We start from the raw sequence: 21,828 nt of genomic DNA, 5'->3' as shown, positions 1-21,828 counted from the left end.
TTTAAATAGAAAAAATTCTCAAATTTAAACAGAAGTTAGGAAACAAGATTTGGATCAAAATCCTCCACAGGAAGAACTACAGACAAGGTAATTTTATAGGTCTAAAAATTTCATCTCTTAGGATATAGCAGAAAGTGGCAGATTTCTAGATAGACTTTAATCGAGAGAAATGAACCGTGCTCATGTGCAAACCTTAACATTCCCGACTAACCCACATCCATTTTCATTGGCTTTCAATTTATGAGCATGATGCATGCACGACCTCATCGTCCTCACAAGGAAAACAATTGTCAAATAGCTTTGGACTTACGGGGTTAGCACCGGTGGCATGGCACAATTTACGTCTCTCCCTATATATATCTAGCCGAGTTCTAACCATTCTTAACTTACGTAATCGTGGTTAGTGTACATGCAGAAAAATGGACAAATATATATTCATTGAATCTTTCATGCCAGCACACATGAAAGCGTCTCCATACATTACCGCTCACTATAGAAGCGACATCCATGCGTCCAATGCTACATGGACAGCGCTCAAACGCTACCGAGGTGACGTATTCACGGTTTCTTTTACTCTCAATATAATCGACCGATGGTCGGTATATTGGCAGCAGCTCAAGTAGGTCACTGCTTGAGCGCAGCGTTCGGTTCGCATCACCGACGGGAAGGTCAGACTCCCTCAGCTGACTGAGTATAATTTACTCCCAATATAGCCAACTAATAGTTGGTATATTGGCAGCACCTCAAGTAAGCCACTGCTTGAGGGCAGCGTTCGGCTCGCATCACCGACGGGAGGGTCAAACTCTCTCAGTTGACTGAGGATCCTTACCGTCTTACCTTAGCGTAGGTGCGTTGTTACATAATGTAAAGTACTGAATTCAAAGTACAAAAAGAAATGTGATGTAAGTCAGTCATAAATAAACCATAAGTTAAATAGCCACCTAGTAACTGCCATAATTTTCCCCTAGGGCTTTACGTACTATGCACGATTCTTAGCGAACCAACATATTTTCCAAACGCGATTGTGTGGCTAAGTTTTAAGGAAAACTTTTGAAATCTAGTCGCACTCTCAGGTGTGTGCTTTGTTCGGCTCTGATACCAGCTGTGGCAGTACCGCCCAAATTAATCCGGCTCAAGTGCATGGGGAATGAAATCACCCACGCGACTTTTCCCCTTTTTCCCCGGGCAAGGAACAGGCCCACCGCCCTAGGGTGCCCTGCACCCGTGCGTGACCAAAGACCAGACAGTGGGGAGTATGTTCCACGGCCGGTTCCATCAGGTACTTAAGCTTACCGATTACCATATTCTCGGCATGTGGTTAGTACGTTCAAACGCTTAACCACCACTACCACACACCGCGGCCTTATTCATTTTCACTAAACAGACGGGGTATCACAAGTACAACAACCCCGCCCGTAAACCTTATATTGCAGTGTGTAGTAAGCATTCAACTCCTATGAGCTCGCGAGTGACAGGAAATCACTCGACTTCTACCGAACCATTAGCATAGCCAACTAGCGACCTACACATGGGGAATGAAAGAGAGTAGAGCGAGAAAGAGAGAGGTCAACATTTTGACTCGGGATTTTCTCAAAATTTTCCATGGAAACTCAAAAAAGTTTGAACACGAAAGTTGTTCAAAATTCAAATTCCTACAACTTTCCTTTCAGGCCAAATTTCGTTTGAGCAATGATTTGAAAGTTAAAAATTTGAATTCAAGTTTAATGAACCCACTGTTTCTCGGGGTTTTCTCCAAATTTCATGTTATAACTTGAAAAACTTTGAATACGAAAGTTGTTTATCTTGTCAAACTCTACAACTTTTGTTTTGGGCAAAAGTTCATTTGAGCTAAGGTGTGAGAGTTGACTTTTTGGTTTATTTAAACGGATTTCTGGCTTTTAAGTAATTGAAAATTTGGGGGTTTAACTTGTCATTTCACATTAATTGCATGTTTAAACAGTGCTAAACACCGGAGGTGTTATGCGACTGAAGCAATAGACCTATGTAAATAGGAGGTCCCACCTTGAAGTATAAAAGAAGGGATCCAACGCACGTAGAAGGAGTGTTCAGTTCAGTTCCACTTTCACGCTACTCGCAAGCTTGTAAAGCTCCCCGACAACTTTGAGCACCTGGGCTCGAGCAATAGAGAGAGCACCACCCCCTCATACTAGACGTAGGGCATTTTCCGGCCCGAACCAGTCTAAATCCCTCGAGTCATTGTGTGCTAGACCATTCCGATCAGACGCGTGAGAACACGATCAATCAAGTAGTTTGGTAGTTGCCCAATTTCGGCTGCGACAATCCCCGACTGATATATCTTGATATCGTGGAAGTCAAATTCAACACGCATACTTTATAGACTACCTTTTTCTTTTTACTTCTGGTTGCTTCTATATTAAGATTTACAATAATCATGCTTTCTAAAACTCTTTTTTTTCTAATATTTCACAATTATATGCTTAATATGGTGTTATTCTATTGTTGTAAAATGCATTCTTACCTTCTTCCAAATATGTATGGTTTCACTACTAGAAAACACGCCAAAGGTTCACCCCAAAAGAACCACTATGAAAATGAACCGGTATCTATGTTAGCATAGGTACCTATGTTAGCATAGGTACCGGTTCATCTTCGTACATGTACTTTTGGGGTGGATGGAACCTATGGATGAGCCTTAGGTACCAATAAACCGATACCTAAGACTCTCCATAGGTACCGGATGGTAATTTTTACATTGGTACCGGGTGGTACCACCAACCGGTGTCTATGGATGAGCCTTAGGTACCGGTTGGTGTTACCAATCGGTACCTTAGGCTTATTCATGTGTTACTTCAAAAGAAAAATATCTATCTTCTCCTCAGAAGTGATGTGTAGGTGAGATGGTAAGAAAAGTACACGCGAGACAACAGATCCTGAGTTTGAATCCCGGCCAACCATTTTTGCCAAAAATACTAGCCTAAGGCACCGGTTATTTTACCCGGTACTAATGGCCGTGACTTTTGGTCTCGGTTTCCGGGTACCGGTTCAAAAACCGGTACTTAAGCCCCTTCCTAACCGGTGCCTTTGGGCCTTTTTCCAGTAAATTTACGAGTTATGAGCCACTGAGTTCATGGTATTTATAAAGCAAAAAATGTTCCTCACAAACACGGTATACTACTAGTTGGAGCTTCTATCAACTGTATATATTAGGCGATCTATAATTTTTCTAATGTTGAGTTTTTCTAGTTCACGTACTTTTCAGATTCCGAGGTAGTGTAGACTACATATCTTTGTTCGGGCTGCAGACACATTTTGTTCACATTAAAGTCACTGTTTTCACTCTGTTATCATACCTTTTGTTCTATGCTCTCTTTGTCACTCTTTTTTGCACTATGGATGCAGCCGTTCTTTTTTAACAAGGTAATTGTGTGGTTATGAATTCAACAATAAATCTTCATATGATGACTTCATGATGTTTCCTCAGATCTAGCAGACACATTTTGTTCCAGTGAAATAGTTTGTTCCAATGGAACAATTTTCGATTCCAATGGTAAAATTGGATGCAATTGAACAAATTCTAATATTTGATCTGATGGAACAATTTGTTCCATCTATTCCAATGAAACTATTTATTCCAGTGGAACAATTTTTTGTTCCAATGGTAAGATTGGATCCAGTTGAACAAATTTTAATATTTGTTCTGATGGAACAATTTGTTCAATTTGTTCCAATGAAATAAACTTTAATATTTGTTCTGATGGAACAATTTGTTCAATTTGTTCCAATGAAATAATTTGTTCCAGTGGAATAAATTTTTGTTCCAATAGTAAGATTTGATCCAATTGAACAAATTCAAATATTTGTTCTGATGGACCAATTTATTCTATTTGTTCCAGTGAAACAATTTGTTTCGGTGGAACATTTTTTTATTCCAATGGTAAGATTGGATCCAGTCGAACAAATTCTAATATTTGTTTCGATGGAACAATTTATTCCAATGTTACGATTAAATCCAATTGAACAAATTCTAATATTTGTTCCAATGGTCCAGCTGGATGCAACAAATTTTAAATAACAAATTCTAATTTTTTGTTGCAATGAGCGACACAACAAGCCAGGCAGGCAACCGTTGAACGGAGTCCTCTTCGACCGCCACAGCTGACAAGCCCTACTACCGGCCTAGCCCTGGCCGCCGACTCCTCGCCGGCGACGCCTTCGCGCTCTCAGCGGAGGACGAGGTGGATTTGACCGGTGCTAATCTCGATCGAATCCCCCGCTTGTCGCCTCTCTCCCGGCCTCCCGATCTCTTCTTCACGCCACTTTTGGAGCCCGATCTCTTGGCCTCCGCGGTGACCTGTACGGTATGAATCCGTATCTTTTCCCCGTGTCAGTTCTTTACTTCTTTCCCCGTATCAGTTGATCAAGTAACAGGAGACAAGTAGGACTAATCACTGGTAAGAGATAAAGAATTGACTTTTATTTGATAATTTTGTGGCACTGGAATAGATCGGGCTTGCTGCTTGTGATTCGACAAAGTGGATTAATCGAGTTCTCCTGGTACTTTTCTTACTGAATAGAGGATAGATGCGTTTTTTTGGTTGAATTGTTCTGGTCCCGGCCGCCCGACCTCCGTGCCGTCGCGCCGGGGAGAGTCCCCGGCGAGATGCGGCGATTTTGCTTTTTTTTTTCTTTTTTTTAACTTTCTTTGTTTTCCGAGAGAACTTATGCCGGGTGAGAGGAGTGGAAGAGAAGCGTCATTTATGCGGAGTTTTGCCATGGGCACCAGTTCTGTAGGGCCACTTAGGTCAGATAACAACATGGCAACAGATGAAACATCTCAGATCTCTCTCTTCTGCTCGAAGGATTTATTGTTTGTCTATATCACTGTGCAGGCCATTGGTCTCCTGATCTACTGTTTCTGAAGTTGATTTATCACCTTGCCAATTAAGATAGAATTGTCAAGTTCTAGCTAGTTTTTAGTGCCATCCAAGTGATTAATCCTTGGCTTTTCTTTTTGTTCTGCAGGTCACGGAGAGGGAGCAGATACTTAAATACTGCTTTTTAATTGTTTGCGTCTGTTTATTTGAAATGTCTTAAGCACTTTGTTTTGCAGCACCAGAACTACGAGAAGCTTTTTGATTATTCCCTTCGAAATAATATGGTTGTTTATCAGAGGGTTGACGGACTGAATAGAAATGCTGATGAGCCTGTTTTATCTGAATGCTGTAGGCTTCTTCTTTTGCGCTTAATTAGGATGGTTATAGATTTTTTTGACAGCAACTTATGCTTTGATGCTTTTACGTTCAATGATATAATGATAGACCTTGCTTATGATAATGTACCTAGATTAGTAACAGGTTTAACGACTAATACTGCAACTCCTGGTGGTATTGACCGAAATTTGAGTTCCTTGGTGGATGTGATAGAAAAAGGTATACTGTCTCGCTCTTCTGGATTACCACATGATCTTACAGAACTCTTCAAATTGATGCGAAATAATGGGCATAAGAACATTGACATAATAAATGTCCATTCATCTCTAATTCCTCTGGAGAACGTGAGAGAGCTTTTTCTGAGGATGCATTCTGAATATTTTGATCTCAAAAAGTCTTCGCCAACTGACTACATTACAGTTTCGCAGGGCATCATCTTCCCTGCAGGTTGGGAATTGAAGATACAGTCAAATAAGTAACCTGGTTAACATGTACAACAAAAGGCCACTACAAAAGAAGAAAGGAGGGAAAGTGGCAGGGGGGCCCAGTAATCTGCAAATAACAGCACAAGGACTTACAATAGGAACAAGCAGGGCTGTCCAGGCATCAACAACAACATCGGCATTGGCGGCGCAACTACCGCCAGTAATGGTTAGTAATTGCTTCTGAGTGCTTTCCTGTATTTACTTTACACCCAGAATGTTCTTTTTTAATACTCTTTCTGATTCAAAACACTTTTTGCTTTAGCCTTTTCATCAATTTCATTCAGAACAACAAAATCATTTCATCTAGTCATTTTTCTCCTTTATTTCCTTTGATGTATAAATGCTATCACTCTTAAAAATAAATGAACATGTATTTCAAATGTATAGCATAAATAAAGGGTATAGGTAATCTGATCCATTTTGTAAATCTTATGAATTTCCTTTGATATGATGTTTGTAATGTTCAGACGCAAGGACAGGGGCAAGTCCAGGCTCAGCATGCCAAGATGCTGCAGGGGCAGGCACAAGGGCTGGTGGCACGGAAGCCTCAAAACTGGGTCCCTATCAATAAGCCACGGGTCTCAGCAAGCTCATCATCGACTATGCCGCCATCTGTTGTTGTCTCAGCAGTAATGGTTAGTAATTGGATCGAGTGCTTTCTGGTTTTTACTGTTACATCCATAATGTTTTTTTTGTTAAGTTACATCCATAATGTTTTTTTTTGTTAATACTATCTCTGATGCAAAACACTTTTACATGACCCTTCTAGAACAACAAAATCATTTCATCTAGGCACTTTTTGCTCTTTTCTTCCTTTTATTGCCCTTGCTGTATAAATGCTATCACTCTCAAAAATAAATGAACATGTATTTCGAATGTAGCATAAATAAAAGGAATAGGTCATTTGATCCACTTTGTAAATCTTATGGATTTCCTTTGATATGATGTTTGTAATGTTCAGACCCAAGGGCAGGGGCAAGTCCTGGCTCAACGTGCCAAGATGCCGCTGGGGCAGAAACAAGGGCCGGTGGCGCGGAAGCCTCAAAATTGGGTCCCTACATCTAAGCCACCGGTCTCAGCAAGCTCATCATCAACTATGCCGCCATCTGTAGTCTCAGCAGTAATGGTTAGTAATTGGATCGAGTGTTTTCTGGTTTTTACTGTTACATCCATAATGTTTTTTTTGTTAATACTATCTTTAATGCAAAACACTTTTGCTCTACCCTTCTCATCAACTTCATTCAGAACAACAAAATCATTTCATCTAGGCACTGTTGCTCTTTTCTTCCTTTATTGCCATGCTGTATAAATGCTATCACTCTAAAAAAAATGAACATGTATTTCGAATGTAACATAGATAAAAGGAATAGTTCATTTGATCCACTTTGTAAATCTTATGGATTTCCTTTGATATGATGTTTGTAATGTTCAGGCGCAAAGACAGGGGCAAGTCCAGACTCAACAGGCCAATGTGCCGCATGGGCAGCAGGCACAAGGGCTGATGATGCTGCACGGGCAGACACAAGGGCTAGTGGTCTCAGCCAGTTCATCATCAACTGCGCCGTCTGTTGTCTCAGCAAGCAGCAGCGCGGCCCCTGCCCCTGGAGTGCAGCAATTGTGGCCCCAGTTGAAGGTAGGGAAGTACAACGCTCCCGGGTCTGACCCCTGTGAGGAAGCCGTCCATTACAACAGAAACTGCAGGGTCCATGGCCGAGAGCATGGGCTATTACAGAACCAGGTTGAGATTATGCTTAAGCATGTCTTTGGAGTCATGATCGCTTCCTTCCAGAAGGCGCTACACTCGGTGGGAAAGCTTAGTGACCTTAGTACGCATACCTTGCTGCCTAAATAGAGATGTACCAGTGCTACTAACTACGAGTACAAATATGGAGCTGGATGTTTACTTTACATAATTCATGTACTTCCTTGGTGCATGAAAAGTTACCCTGTAAAAATATGGAGCTGGATGTTTACTTTAGATAATACATTGACTTTCAACGTGTATACTACTTGGTGGTACTACCTTGGTGCATGAAAAGTTAGTATTATTTAATTTATTGCTATCTTTCGAATGGCACTTATTTGATTACAAGAGTCCCCTGCTCCGCCCGCAAGCCGCTCTCACCGTCGCCGCTCCGATTGAGGCTGCAGGGACCCTCGCCGTGCGCCGTGCGCCGACGCTGCCCGAGCCCTACTCCACTGGAGCTCGCCGCACAGCATCGGGTTCGCCTGCAAAGACATATGGTGCTCTCGCGGTTTGCCCTCTTTCTGATGGCCGTCCAAGTCGTCAAGCGCTCTCGTCGTCGTGAGCCAGCTGCTGGCTCTGCAAACATCAGCTGATCACGAGAAATTCAGCTCAGCCCAAGGAAGGCTGAAGCACGTAGCCATCTATGTGTTCCCAAGCTTTAACCTGAACCGACCTCTCTCACAATTTTGAAGGATAAAATGATCCGTGTCTTGAAGGTAAATTGCCTAATTGGAGTTTCATGTGATGTACGTAGTTCACGGCTAAATTTTCACATGTGGTTGAAATTTTTGCTTAAAAAAGGAGCCATTGCTACTTTTACACCTTGATCTCAATTTAGCTAACTTTAAACCATGGCTTGCTCTGCCTAAAACGAGGAAACCATTAAAATACCCAAGGCTCCAAAGCTACGCTAAGGAAAAAGAAAGCTTCTTTTGAGCACAAAATGAACCACAGTATTACAGGAAGCATCAAACTCAAGGCAGAGCCGCGGAGGTGCTCAGCTTTTCTCGAGCAATTTTACTGAAGAAAAATTTACCTCTTAGAGCCTATAATCAGAGATGGACAATTATGCAGCAAACAATGAGTAATTTTGTACGGAGAAGGGTCATTGCAAAAAAAATATAGTTGATGAAAAATAGAAAGCAAGATGGATGCAAGGTCACATGACCGTATGAGTATCCCAGGAAGAAACAAAGAGTCAAGGGGGCAGCAATAATCACACAGGACATTGACATAGGCACACTGTGTCACGTTCGGTGTTTGAGGCCACGACTCCCGCAGTCCCGTCCCCTCCTCCCAACAGTCAGCACGAAACCGAAACGAGTCCACACGGGCCGCTCGGCGTCGCCGTCCGTGGCCCCCGCCGCCGCTTGCCGGAGTAGTGGCAGCAGCAGTAGCAGGGGAAGGGCAAGCGTGGCCGGATGGGGGTCCTGGGCGACGCCTCGGGGTGGTGCTTCTGCTCCGGCGGGGCTAAGCTGGAGCGGATCAAGTCCAGGCTCCTTGCCGCAAAGGGCGCCGCCGTAGCTGCCGTATCCTTCCCCGGCGGCGACGGCCGAGGAGGAGGAGGAGGAGGAGCTGGAAGCAAAGGCGGGAGCGGGTTCCTCATCGACCGCGGCCTCCTGCTCACCACGCACGGCACCATCCCTTCGGCCGCCGCGGCGGGCGCCGCCGAGGTCCGGCTCAGCCACGGCCGCCTCCTAGCTCGCCTGGTGCCGCATAGGTAACAACGCATTTCTCGGCCTCCCCTGTTTGGCTTTCCCTGGGCTTGGTTTGAATGTGCAATGCGGTGCCTGGCGACTAGATTTTTTGGGGGCGAGTTCATCCCCAATGAATCTCCTGGTAGTACAATGCCGCTTGAAAAGATTGGATTTTGAGTTAGAAGCGGCAATTTCTTTGTGCTGCACTTGACCTGATTATGAGATGCGGCACCTCCTTGACCGTGGTGTAAAAGGATATTTTTTCAGTGAATTTAAAGCTGGTCATTTTCTTAGTAATTCACACTTCCCAGGTGTATGTATGAGATTCAAATTTTTTTGGGTGAATTTATGTACCAACGGCTGATTTCTGCATTTGAGCAAAGGGGTTTTTGTTTGCCCGGAAGTCAGTTATGAGACTCGGGTCCATTGTGCTGGGGTTGACTTCCATGTGGTTCAGGAGATTATTTTGGGCTTGTGGTCATGGACTTAGTCATGTATCAACTAGCAATAGTATTACATGCTGATGAGGATAGAATTTTCATTTTGTTTGGTTGGTGACAAACAGGACAGTATGAATGCATTATGCTGCCTTGTTGATAGGATTTTTTTGAGATTAAATATCTACTAGTAGCAGATATATGGACCAATGTAACAATAGAGATGCATGCTCACTGACTCAGGCTCCCAGCCTGACTGAATGACTTGTAAGTTAGAAAGGTTTGCTGCCATTTTGTAAGGGACAGGGGAACTAATGCTGGCTTGTACAACAGTGGACAACTTTAAGCCTAGTACAAGATGTCATAAATTCTTTTCAAATTTAGATTGCTGATTGGCTAATGGGTACATAAGAATCTGTGGGATGTAATACTGCTGAAATGTGGTCCTTCGATCTATTTATTCACTTAATTGATTAGAGCAGGACATGTTTTTAATGCATTCTTAACTCAACATGGGATGAACCTGGATTTTCTTCTCGAACGCTTTATTGTCCAACACCCAGATATACAAATTACATGTACGGAATAATGAAAGGATATAAAAATGCTTTAGATAATAGCATGGGAAACTCCTTTCTTAAAAAAAAAGGATATAGAATCTTTGAAAAAGTTACCATGAAGAAAATAAGATATGGTGTACATTCTCCTTGTTGTTAGTGGTGGTGTAAATTCTCCTTGTCGTTAGTGGTTGAATAAGCTAAAAAGGTATAAGAACTCGGATGGGGCTTTGTTCCATGGCTTTGCAGCTTACTTACTGGTCCACATTTTATGTCTTCATTTCAGGATCTTTATTACCAGCCCTATTCTTGACCTTACAGTAGTTGGTCTTGATGTCGTGGATGATTGCCCAAGTTCACATGGGCAGCAGCCTCATTTCTTAAAAACTTGCTTGAACCCCAGCTTGGACCTTGGCAGTACGGTTTTGCTACTGGGACATAACAGAAGGGATTTGGCTGTAGGCGAGGGGAAGATTGTAATAGCTACAGACAATCTTATAAAGTTCTCAACTGATGAAGTCTTGTGGCATCCTGGATCTGCTGGGTTTGATATGCATGGAAATCTAGCTTTTATGGTATGCGATCCCATGAAAATTGCCCCTTCTACACCTAATGGGTATGCTTCTGCATCATCAACTGCTCTTCTTTCATCAAGAAAGGATGCGCCTATACAGTTTGGGATCCCTATCCCTGCAGTATGTGAATGGTTAAAACAGCACTGGAATGGTAGCTTAGAAGATGTTAGCAAGCCAATGATGGCTCCTGCACGATTGACAACCTCCGGAGAACGAAGTGGGCGTTCTTTCTTTGGTCATCTTCCTTTTATTAAGACCACAGAGCAAGAGGGTGGTGATATCTTGCCATCCTCACAGATACCACCAAGACCGATTTGGCAAGACGGAGCATGCAGTTCAGCATCTGCCAAGATTTCACATGGCGAAAATGATTCGGTCTCGCATTCTTTCCATGGGCAAAACGAGCTGACCTCAAAAATGTGCAAAGCTAAGAACGAGCAAGCTGATTCACTTATGGATATTAGCCTTCCTCCAGAGTATTCAAGATCTATTCGCCTACCGCTTCCTTTGAAGCACATGATACCTGGTGAAAACAAGAATGAGGCGAACAGGCCAGCTCCACACAGAACACATATATCTAATGTGCAAATCAACTGTGGCACTCTTCACAATGTTGCTTACCAGGAAAATTGCTGGAGTGAGGTGCAGTCCAGTTCCTCCCCACTTGCGGTATCCGAAATAGGAGATAAGAGGGATGGTTTTAGCAGCGGGGAGGAGACAATATACTCTGCTGAAACAAGGGAAAGCCGGAACATTCCAAGTCCGAAGGACAAGAAGGCTGAGATAGTTGGTCGATCCCAAAGTTTTGTGAATCATAACAAATGGGACTCACCCAAAAGTGTTGGATCATCAAAAGGAGCACCCTCAAAGCCGCGCACCTTCATCCCTCCGAGAAAACTGCATCTACAGGCTGCAGCCATTTCACAGAAGAGCCAAGATTATTTCAGCCCAACCGTCTCCTCCAAGATGAAGAAGAGGAACTTATCCCAGACTCCCATGAAACCCAGGCAGCGTGCTCAAGTTACCTCGAAATGGATAACCTGATGCACTGACCTGACCTGTGCCCGGGACCATACACACAAAGATAACACCTTGGCTTAGTCAGTTCCCACGGGGAATCTCTTCTTTCTTTTTCCTTCTTCTGTAGTTGTATCTTGTAAATGTATTCTAGTCATGAATTACTCTCTGGTCATTCTATTCAGGACACCAGAAATTAGAAAAATATTACTCTTTACCGTGTAATTCTCTAGTGAAGTAGTGATGGGGGTAATTCACAGGAATGCATTTGTTCGTTCTGGATTATTTCATGAGGCGTTCTACATGGCAAAGCCATTTCTTTTCTTGCACAGGAATGGATGATATCTATGTGTTCTGACTACTAATCAACAGCACACAATCTGTCTGTGTGCTGTTTTCTTTTCTTGCACAAAAGCTACGCACACTCGTAGCACAGTAATCTACTAATCTGTCTGTTACCAAGTGCCGGTTAGCCGACAGAGTGCTTCTGCATCATCTCCTTTTCGATTTCATGATGCACGAATGTCCAATTTCGCTTCAGCTCCGTCGTCAGGGTTAGCCTCTCTTATATTTTAACCACCGTTTGATCGATATCCGACGGACGTGCGCTACGCATTTACCACTAGGAGAAACCCCCGAAGGCCCCAACGGAATCCGTTCTCTCGTCGTCCCTTCCTTCCTCCACCACGGCTGCACCCTTCCCTCCCACCGCAGCGCGAGTTCACCGATCGGGGCCAGATCCCCTTCGCCGCCGGAAGGCCGGTGAAGATCCGGTACCTGCGGCCCCTTCTCTCTCACCCCAATCTCAAGGGACGTGTGCGGCCTTCGTGACGCTGACTTCTTGGATCCGGCGGAGGTAGGGGAACCCACGAGCGATCGGGAGCGATGCGGCACCAGCGGGGCGGGAGCGGGGGCGGATTCGGGGGCGGGAGGAGGGGGGACGACCCGGGGCTTCTGACGAGGGCTGTGGACAGGGTGTTCCGCTTCGTCCGCCTCGCCGAGTTCGAGATCCTCTTCGTCCTCTTCTTCCTCGTCGCCTTCCTCCTCTTCAAGGACCTCGTAAGCACCCACATCAACCCAGTATGGCAGCATCTCTCCGCTCTTCACTAGAATGAGATGGAGTAGGGCAGTTCAATGCCCAATTCGCATGGCGCCGTTTTGTCAATTTGGTACTGCGTGGCTATGATGATTTTTGACGAGCACAGTAGTTCCATCCTTGTAGGAATGCGTTAGATGGCCGTTGAGGACTCGGCTGAAATCACAGAAGATATGCATTGGTAGCTTAGTGAGTTCCGGCATTCTTCATACAAAAAGCTTAGAATTTCCCTAGCATAGGTATTTCTAACCATAACAGATCTTTCTACTATGTGAATTAGTATACTGTTTGAGTGTTTGGCACAATCCACAAGGTTTGACTTCATATGCATTGCTGAGATTCCGCCATCTGGATAAATTTGATGGGAGACCTAGCTATTACCTTGAAATGATTATTAAGAAATCAGCTGAAATAATAGAAGGTACAGTATCTTACTGAATGCAAATACTCTCCTTAACACTGCCTGGAATTTTCATTGATTGAATGGCAGGTAGAATACATTTCTCAAAACAGGTAGATTGCTACTTTTTATTTTTGGATCGTGGTAGGCCTTTCTGGCATATGATTTATGATGTTTGAATAAAAAACACCATTTGGAATGGCTACGACTATATAAGCACCATATGTATTTCAGATTGTTTGATTGGGAGGTCTACCTATCACATTGACATGTCTCGGTGGCAAACCATGCCCTTATGTGATTTAGCTACCTGAATGCAGAATGGCTTTGCAGATTGTTTTATCTGATATTTTGGAGCTTTTATCTTACACTGGTTATTCAATGAATTTGACTGCAGATGTCGCGACCTGAATACAATCAGATGTTTGTCAAGAAGCCTGATCTCGATGACCCCTGGCCTTAGGGAGTACGGATCGTATAATGTTCATAGTTGTAGCTTGGTCTTTTCTTTGAGTTGTGTTGCAAGTACATTTTTCTTTGAAACCCTGTGTGACTGTCCCCTTTTTTGTCAGGAACCTTTTTTTTACTATGACTAAATAGACTATTCTCTTAAGTGACGATGAATATATGTAGCAAGCTGTTTTTCTTTTTACTTAAAGAGCAAATTTTCATGTCAATATTGCTGTACAGCCACACTCAGGTTGTTGCTATCAGTTACACTGTTTATGTTGTGTGAGGAACCATGAGTCCTAGGTAAATTGATCTGATAAGTGCATTGCTTTCACGTTGTCAGTTCTAAGGTGCACAATCATGACACTTAAATTCAATCACTGGGCTTTTTTTTCTTCTAGTAATTGACAGGTGGTTGCTTGACGGCAAAGTCACTGTGATAAAATTAACTTCAAATATTATGTGCCAGTGTCATATAAATTTAGATTTACTGATTTTGCAGGATCCAGGAAACGCAAATAAAAAAACTGTATTTTTTCATGATAGCCTGGTTGGCTGGATTATCGAAGAACTAGCGTGGTCCTAGAAGGTTGGTCAGCTCCAAAGGTTGGGGGATGATCTAAGAACTCGGCTGTCTTTGTTGGCACAAGCGAGTACTTACCTGATGGAGTGATGAGCGATGATGGGCCAAGGAATTGATAGATAGCAGACAACGGGGTGTTTAGTTCCCTTGTTTGTTCCCAAAAAATTTTCTACAGTAACCTCAAATGTTTGGACACATGGAACATTAAATGCAGTTAAAAAAATAATTAATTACACAGTCTAACTGATTAGCACGAGATGAATCTTTTAAACCTAATTAGTCCATAATTAGACATTATTTGTCAAGTAACAACGAAACAATTTTTCACCAGTGTTTTCGGATAGCCAGACCGACATCAAAATATGTAACTGATCATAGAACCATAGAGGTTAAGCATCATTTTTTCGGGTTAATTGGATCCATGCTATTACAATTTCTCATGTTCACCAATCTACCATTACTATTCACCTATTCGGAGATATGCCATTACAATTTAGGGAAAATTCGATTCATGCCACCACAACTCCGTGAAATTGGATGTCATGTTGAAAATTACGAGTGGCATGATTTTCAACATGAGATCTAATTTCAAGAAATTGGAGTGGCACGGATCCAACTGACCCTACAATTTATTATGTGCTTGAGATGTGCTATTTTATACGTATTTGATGTTTTTAGGTCCACTCGCAAATCTCCTTATTTTCATATGGTCCGAACTGCCCTGCTACCTCTCTTCTATCCACTTGACGTCATCTTCTTCCTCCTTCCATTCTTCTTCCTTCCATCATCTCTCTCTCCACGCGTTGCATCTGCGTTGCGTCGCCTGGCGGCCTGGCTGGAGCTCGACGCCGCCCGCCCCGCGAGGCATGACGAGCTCTCGCGCCCATCCACCCTAGCTCGCGGCGCCCGTCCGCCCCATGCCGCTCCTCCGCCCTAGCTCGCGGCCGGCATTGCTCCTCCGCCCAAGCTCACCCACGGCGCTCCTCCGACCTCCGCCCTAGCTCACCGCTCGGCGCGGGCACGGGTACGAGGGCGGCGGCGCTCGGCGCGGGCACGGGTACGAGGGCAGCGGCGCTCGGCCCGCCGGCGCCGGTGACGGGGGAGGAGAGGGAGGGCGGGACGAACTCCTCGGCTATGGAGTTGAGCTTGGAGAGGAGCTCCTCCAGATCCCGCATCTCGCTCTCCTCGGCGTCGGAGCTGGAGCTCGACGTCTCCTCCGGGCGCGGCGCGGCGTGATTGGCGGTGGCGGCCATCAGAGCCGGGAGGGGAGGGTGCGGGGGAAGTAGTTCGGGAGGATGGGAGGGGGTAGGAGTTGTGGAAGGTTCCGGGGCAAGGTCGGAGGCTTGCAGCCATGGGCGGCGCGCTCCGGGCGGCTGTGAAGACAGAGTGGAAGGAGAAAGGGGATGAAGGAGGAAGAAGAAAGGAAGGAGGAAGAAGATGATGTGAGTCATACATGTCAGCAAGTGGACAGAAGAGAGGCAGCAGAGACAGTTTGGACCATATAAAAATACGGAGACCCGAGAGTGACCCAAAAGTATTAAATACGTACAAAATGACACATCTCAAGCACAGAACAAATTGTAATGGCATATCTTCGAATAGGTGAATTGTAATGAAAGATCGGTGAACTCGAGAAATTATAATGGTATTATCTAATTAACCCTTTTTCTTTCAGAAAAAAAGTGAAGAATCATAATCCGGTAGCTCACCCGAACGACGGAACAAGGACGTAGATTATCAGACCTTGCGTATCACAAGTACAAGGGATTGGAGGATTCAGTTCACACTCCAAGAAGCAAGTAACCTCTAGTCAAAGGAATTTTTTTTTCGTTGATGCTGCGGGAGCTTCGGAGTGAGCATCACCAGATTCGTCGCACATTCACGTGCGTGCACGCGTCAACATCGTTACGTGAGATCGATCCAACCTAAAGGAAACGTCAAAGGCTTAAAAAGAAATCTTTTGAGTAGCAAGTTCGGCGGAAGTTGGCGTACGCCAACTCAATCCGAGTGCTCGAGACACTGAAACGAAACAGAGGCATAAATTTCGACACGATCAGACGCCGTCTGGATTCTGCGTAGCTGCAGTTTCTTTCCCCTCGAGCAAACCACTTTTTGTCAAAAAAGTTTAAATGAAAATAGCACATGGTCTTCCAAAATTTCATTAAATTCAAAACAGAAAAAGACTGTTCTTGTTTCCTTAGACGAGGCTGAATTTTATCTGAAATGAAATGGAGGACCCCGGCAGGGCGCGTCGGCGGCACGGCAGGCTGGAGCGGAGCCCAACGCGAGTGGCACGGGAAGGAAACGCGGAGCGGGCAGGGTCCGGTGGGCCCGTCGCCTCCGCGCTTTTTAACTCGTCGGCCATCCCGACGCCGCACGCGGGTCGCCCGGCTGGCTGCCCCCCTCCCCGCCGCTGGCCGCTCCTCCGAGATCCCGCCCCCGCCCTCGCCGCGCCGCGCCGACAGCGCCCCCGCCGACCCGGCGCACGGATCTCGCCTCGCCTTCCGCCCCGTCGCGATGCCCAGGCGGCGCGCCCCCGCCGCGGCCCTCCTCGTCGTCGTCCTCGCGCTCTCCGTTTCCGTTTCCGCCTGCGCTGCCGCCGACCAGGTCAGCATTTCCCACCACCTCCCCGTCCTCTGCTCCTCTCCTCTCCCCGCGGGACTCTGACAGTCTTACGTTCCGGGTCCTGCGTTCCTGTCGTCAGGTCGCTAATGGCGCTGCCGGGAACGGCACCGGCGCCGCCCGCCTGGACCGCCGCACCAAGGTGAGCACTGAGCAAGCGCACACTGTGTGTCTGAAGTCTGAACGAGCCGGAGCATCGGCTCTGAAGAAGGCCGGGTTGGTCTCTCTTTCTCTGAACGGGTCCCTTCCCGTGTGTTCTGCTTTCTCAGATGTTCCTCCAGACGGCGCGGGCGCGCGGGGACGCTGCAGGGGCGCAGGAGCCGGGGCTGGGGCTCTTCGACGCCTTCTTCGCGAGCCTGTCCATCATCGTCGTCAGCGAGGTGAGGGCATCGCGACACCGATGTCCGTGGAGTTGCTTCTGCTGCGCGAATACGGTCTTTCCTTTCGGAATCTGTTTCTGAATTTTCTGTGTCTCCTGGCCTGAAGATTGGGGACGAGACGTTCATCATCGCGGCACTGATGGCGATGCGGCACCCCAAGTCGACGGTGCTCTCTGGTGCACTGTCGGCGCTGGTCGTTATGACAGTAGGTGAAACTGAAGCTTTTGCAGTTCGCAGCAGCTATCTGGTGGGTTAAAATGGATTCAAGTTTGGTCTAACTGATCCTTCTCTGGCTTGCTTTGCCTTTCAGGTGCTGTCAACTGGGCTAGGCAGAATTGTTCCAAATTTGATATCAAGGAAGCACACTAACAGCGCAGCAACTGGTATGACCAATCTTACTTTTATCTTGTTGTGTAAAAGCTAGTCCACCTTTTTCAAAAAAAAAAAAGCTAGTCCAAGGTTAGAGGTCCTATACGTTGGGGAATAATGATCGGATCATTAGAAGAAATGAGTAGTATTAACTGTTCATTATTTGTTCAGTCCCGGAAGCACATGAACTGGTACCCTAGATGTTACATACATACATCTACTCAAATTAAAATTCATTTTCATGTTTTAGATATTTATACTTGAAATTTACTGTTTGTGCATGAATGTGAGTAGATAGAGCTAGTATGAACTGTCACAGTGTTATATAACTGAAGATTTGTGCTTTAACACAGTAAGTTGCTAATTTTTGTTGCATCGAAGTGCCTCTTGATTGGAATTGAGAAGTACAAACCAGACCAATTTCCAGGTTCTTCATTCAAAGTTACTGAATACAGGCCATTCCCTTAATCATGGATATTCATTATAAGAGCCAATTTAAAATTCATCACTGGAAACAAAAAAAATGATACAAAGAAAGCATTGAACTTTAAAGGTCTTCTCATGGTGCATGTACATACTTGTTCTAGCAGAAATACTTTTAATCTCATGATTTTTGAGATATGATGTGCAATCGGAATATCAGTTTAGTTCTGTTCTTCTGTAGCATGTACCAATTCATTCAGTGGTGTCTTATCTCCTCTTTTGGTATTTTGGTGTTTCAGTCCTTTATGCATTCTTCGGGCTACGTCTGCTGTACATTGCCTGGAGATCAGATTCCAAGGCATCGCAGAAAAAGGAAATAGAAGAAGTATGTGTAGTTTCTTACATCAACCCTCCACCCTCTGTCATTTACATTACAAGCAGCATCCATCTGTGCTAGATATAGTTTTAAGAACTTTTGAGCCCATAATCTCTCAGAGTTCCCTAAACATGAACTATTTAGGATCATACTGTGCTTGAAAGTTGAAACTTAATTGCTGAAGTAAAAAGTGAGTAATACAACCACTGCTCATTATCTGGCAAGATGCCATTTTTATGCTCTATAATTGATTTTGCTATTTGGTGCATTCCTACTGTCCGCATTGGTTGCAGTAACCTGTTAGTGTCATGGTCTTTGTTCATCGTATATGTTAACATATACAGGTAGAGGAAAAGCTGGAAGCAGGTCAAGGGAAGTCAACATTTAGACGTGTTTTCTCGAGATTCTGCACTCCTATTTTCTTGGAGGTAGATTTCCCTCCCTTCTCATTTTACACTATTTCATTTCTCAGAAGCTTACATTTGCTGGGCCAGCTGCTCATGACACTGGCATTTTAGAATGGATGGAGAAATCTTGTGCAATCGTTTTCCTTTCTTTGAGAGGATCTATAATCCTTTTTAGCGGTGTGTTTTTTCTTTTAACACTTGATTGTACAATGCTTAAAGGATATGATCACTGAAGCTACACCTGTGTAATGTTCTTAACTGGTTTTATGTATGACTTGTTTTGGTTTCAGTCATTTGTGTTGACCTTCCTAGCAGAGTGGGGCGACCGGAGTCAGATAGCTACTATTGCGGTATGTTCATCCTAAATTCCAAGTTTGTAATCGAGGCCATAAAAAAGAACTGTAACTGAACTTCAAGCATTGACCTCAATGCAGCTGGCAACGCACAAAAACGCGATCGGTGTTGCTACAGGAGCAACCTTGGGGCACACCATCTGCACATCGATCGCGGTGGTGGGTGGCAGCATGCTGGCGTCCAAGATATCTCAGGGCACGGTAGCGACCATCGGAGGCCTCCTCTTCCTCGGGTTCTCTCTTTCGTCGTATTTCTACCCACCATTGTAGTAGCACCCTACCATGTCTTTGTCATCCTTCTAGTTCCTCCTGCTAGCCCCCACCCCACCCCACTCACCCAACACTCTGTGGCATTCTCATCTTGCCCAGCATCCTCATCTGATCCAGTGATCCTTGCCCCGCGGCACTGATCTTTTGCTGTACCAGTGTCCACGGAGGATATGTGTAGGGATACGATCAATGCCAGCTGATTGCCAATTGTAATACTATACAAGTCATGAATTCAAAAGGAAACAGAAGAGGAGGTGTTCTGAATTCCTGATTGCCATCCTCGGGTGAACTTGACAACAGTTCCCAATTTTAGTAAATCTGTGTCTACACATCGTGTCCCTGATACTTACAGCTCATCATTTCGTTTCGTGGGTGCGGCGTAGGCTCCTGCAACCACGCACGCGACGCCACCGACCTGCCTAATCGACAGCTTGGCGCGGCGACGGGTGCGTGTCACCGGCGGCAATCTGCTAGCTGAGCTAGTAGTTGAACCACCACCGCCACCGGCCGATGATCTTGCCGACGTACTCGTGGCGGTGCGACTTCTTCCGGCACATGGTGGGGAACAGCCCGAGCACGTGCTGGCACTCCCTGAGCACCACGTCCCCGACCAGCTTCTTCTCCCGCACCTGCGGCAAAGCCGGCAGCGCGTCCAGAGGCAAATCCGGCGGCGGCGCAGCCGGAGCCGGAGCCGGAGCCTGGCCTTGCCACGGGCCCGGCGCCGCCCCCGGCCCCAGCGTCTCCGCCGCCACCTTCGCCTTGGGCGCGGGGCCGCCGCCGCCGTGCTTCCCGGTGACGAGGAACATGTGGCCGTCCTGGAAGAGGTAGCGGCAGCCGCCGTTGTCGACGCGGCAGTCGGGCGCCCAGGTGGCGCAGCTGTTGAAGACGACCACGTCCTGGAGGAAGTTGCCCATGTACCCCCACTTGCAGAAGATGACGTAGGGGTCGGCCTGCGGCTGGAAGAAGGCCTGCTGGGGCTTGTAGGGGTCCAGGATGAAGTAGTGGAAGTACTCCCAGTTGCCGGAGAAGGCGGCGCGGCAGCTGAGGATCATCTGGCCCCCCGTCATGGTGCTCAGCATCGACAGCGAGTGGTTCCGCCCCGGCGGCAACGGCCCCGCGCCCTCCCGGGGCTCCGCCGCGTGCGGGGACAGCATGCCCACGATGATCACCACGGACGGGATCGCCACGAACACGAACGGGATCGAGACGATCGTCAGCTTCCGGAGCAAGTCCTTCTTCTTCTCCTCCATTATATTGCCGCTTGCTTTGGCTCTTCCTTTCGTCTCTCTCTGTCTCACGTTGCGGTGCTTATTTTTAGACGAGTGAAATCTATTTAGAGCCTCTATCTGTTCTTAGAAAAACGGCTGGCTCCAACTCGCCATTTCTTTTTTGAGTATTTGAATCTGATGGACGAATTGGCAAATGTTTGATTCATCATATTGAATATACTACGATTGTATGCAGTGAGATAGATGCAAACTGGTAGCATGGATTCAAGAGTATGAGAATGTGATGCGTTACCTTCAAGGACCAGCACAATTTTTGCTGGAATTATTGCACAAGAAACAACTCAAAGCCCACGGAAATCTCGAGAAAGAACCACACATCCAAAATGAGCATGCATCTAAGCTATCGGATCAATCAATCCCCTCGTACGTTAGATAACACGCCCTTCGACGTCACCCTTTCGAGACGAATGCATAGAGCATAGAGAGAGAGAGAGAGAGAGAGAGAGAGAGAGAGAGAGAGAGAGAGAGAGAGAGAGAGAGAGAGAGAGAGAGAGAGAGAGAGAGAGAGAGAGAGAGAGAGAGAGAGAGAGAGAGAGAGAGGGGCAGGGGCCTCGGAGGAATTAATGGAGGAGGCGCATGGGGGGGAAGACGATGGAGGTTGATGTTGCCTTATATAGGCTTGCGCACGCGTTACGTGTGAACCTATTCCGGCGTCGTCTGGCAACACCAAATTTGAGCTGAGGATGTTTGTCACTCGGATTTGCAACCAAATTTGGCATGTCAAGACTTTTCGTACTCATCCTCAGCTCAAATGTGATTTGGTTTTAGGGTAAGCTGCCCGTGAGAGCATCCTGACTCCAGCTAAGATTGCAACCCATTGCTTTTATTTGATGAGAAAAAAATACGCTTTGTTTGTCGTTTCAGTTACCTAGTTTCAACAATTCAAAATCGGTACTCTACCACTCTCCCCAGTGTTAGTGCAATAATGCATAGTAAGTTTATATGCACTCGTCAGCAAAGCTTCTACTGTTGCTCGTCGTGCTTTCTTCCCGATTCCAGTGTGGGGCGCGATTAGGAGTAACCCGTGTTACCCCATGTTGATTAGTCGCAGAAGGGACCGCGGAGGTGGTTTCTGGTTACTAAGGCCGAAATTAAGAAGCTCG

General features: G+C 45.8%; 5 protein-coding genes across 8 annotated transcripts; 4 read left to right on the top strand and 1 right to left on the bottom strand.

Moving 5' to 3' along the window:
* The first annotated feature begins 4,075 nt into the window (after positions 1 to 4,075).
* On the top strand, positions 4,076 to 7,699 carry LOC120712950. Of its 4 annotated transcripts, XM_039998889.1 has the most exons (6): positions 4,083 to 4,340; positions 5,005 to 5,411; positions 5,613 to 5,843; positions 6,145 to 6,312; positions 6,639 to 6,803; positions 7,110 to 7,696. In XM_039998889.1, exons 3-6 carry the CDS (start codon positions 5,682 to 5,684, stop codon positions 7,527 to 7,529), a joined length of 915 nt encoding a protein of 304 aa, XP_039854823.1. In that variant the 5' UTR covers positions 4,083 to 4,340; positions 5,005 to 5,411; positions 5,613 to 5,681; the 3' UTR covers positions 7,530 to 7,696. The 4 variants fall into 4 exon arrangements, with proteins under 4 accessions (XP_039854822.1, XP_039854823.1, XP_039854824.1 ...); XM_039998888.1 differs by having other exon boundaries at positions 4,076 to 4,340; positions 5,005 to 5,843; positions 7,110 to 7,699; XM_039998891.1 differs by having other exon boundaries at positions 4,096 to 4,340; positions 5,005 to 5,843; positions 7,118 to 7,699.
* Positions 7,700 to 8,669: 970 nt separating this feature from the next.
* Positions 8,670 to 11,995, top strand: LOC120712948. The gene is made up of 2 exons (XM_039998886.1): positions 8,670 to 9,144; positions 10,402 to 11,995. Exons 1-2 carry the CDS (start codon positions 8,846 to 8,848, stop codon positions 11,732 to 11,734), a joined length of 1,632 nt encoding a protein of 543 aa, XP_039854820.1. The 5' UTR covers positions 8,670 to 8,845; the 3' UTR covers positions 11,735 to 11,995.
* A 346-nt stretch (positions 11,996 to 12,341) lies between these two features.
* Positions 12,342 to 13,929, top strand: LOC120712949. The gene is made up of 2 exons (XM_039998887.1): positions 12,342 to 12,766; positions 13,601 to 13,929. Exons 1-2 carry the CDS (start codon positions 12,593 to 12,595, stop codon positions 13,664 to 13,666), a joined length of 240 nt encoding a protein of 79 aa, XP_039854821.1. The 5' UTR covers positions 12,342 to 12,592; the 3' UTR covers positions 13,667 to 13,929.
* A 2,603-nt stretch (positions 13,930 to 16,532) lies between these two features.
* Positions 16,533 to 19,753, top strand: LOC120712946 (GDT1-like protein 4). Its single transcript, XM_039998883.1, has 9 exons — positions 16,533 to 16,843; positions 16,941 to 17,000; positions 17,128 to 17,238; positions 17,345 to 17,443; positions 17,549 to 17,621; positions 18,330 to 18,415; positions 18,751 to 18,834; positions 19,104 to 19,163; positions 19,248 to 19,753. The coding sequence occupies exons 1-9, from the start codon at positions 16,754 to 16,756 to the stop codon at positions 19,434 to 19,436; spliced, it is 852 nt and encodes a 283-aa protein (XP_039854817.1). The 5' UTR covers positions 16,533 to 16,753; the 3' UTR covers positions 19,437 to 19,753.
* A 72-nt stretch (positions 19,754 to 19,825) lies between these two features.
* On the bottom strand, positions 19,826 to 20,893 carry LOC120712947. Its single transcript, XM_039998885.1, has one exon. The coding sequence runs from the start codon at positions 20,684 to 20,686 to the stop codon at positions 19,916 to 19,918; it is 771 nt and encodes a 256-aa protein (XP_039854819.1). The 5' UTR covers positions 20,687 to 20,893; the 3' UTR covers positions 19,826 to 19,915.
* Positions 20,894 to 21,828: the final 935 nt, after the last annotated feature.

The sequence above is a fragment of the Panicum virgatum genome, chromosome 6K (assembly GCF_016808335.1).
Source record: "Panicum virgatum strain AP13 chromosome 6K, P.virgatum_v5, whole genome shotgun sequence".
Taxonomy (NCBI): Eukaryota; Viridiplantae; Streptophyta; class Magnoliopsida; order Poales; family Poaceae; genus Panicum; species Panicum virgatum.
Note: the sequence above shows the minus strand (reverse complement) of the source record. Positions and strands in the feature narration are given on the sequence as shown.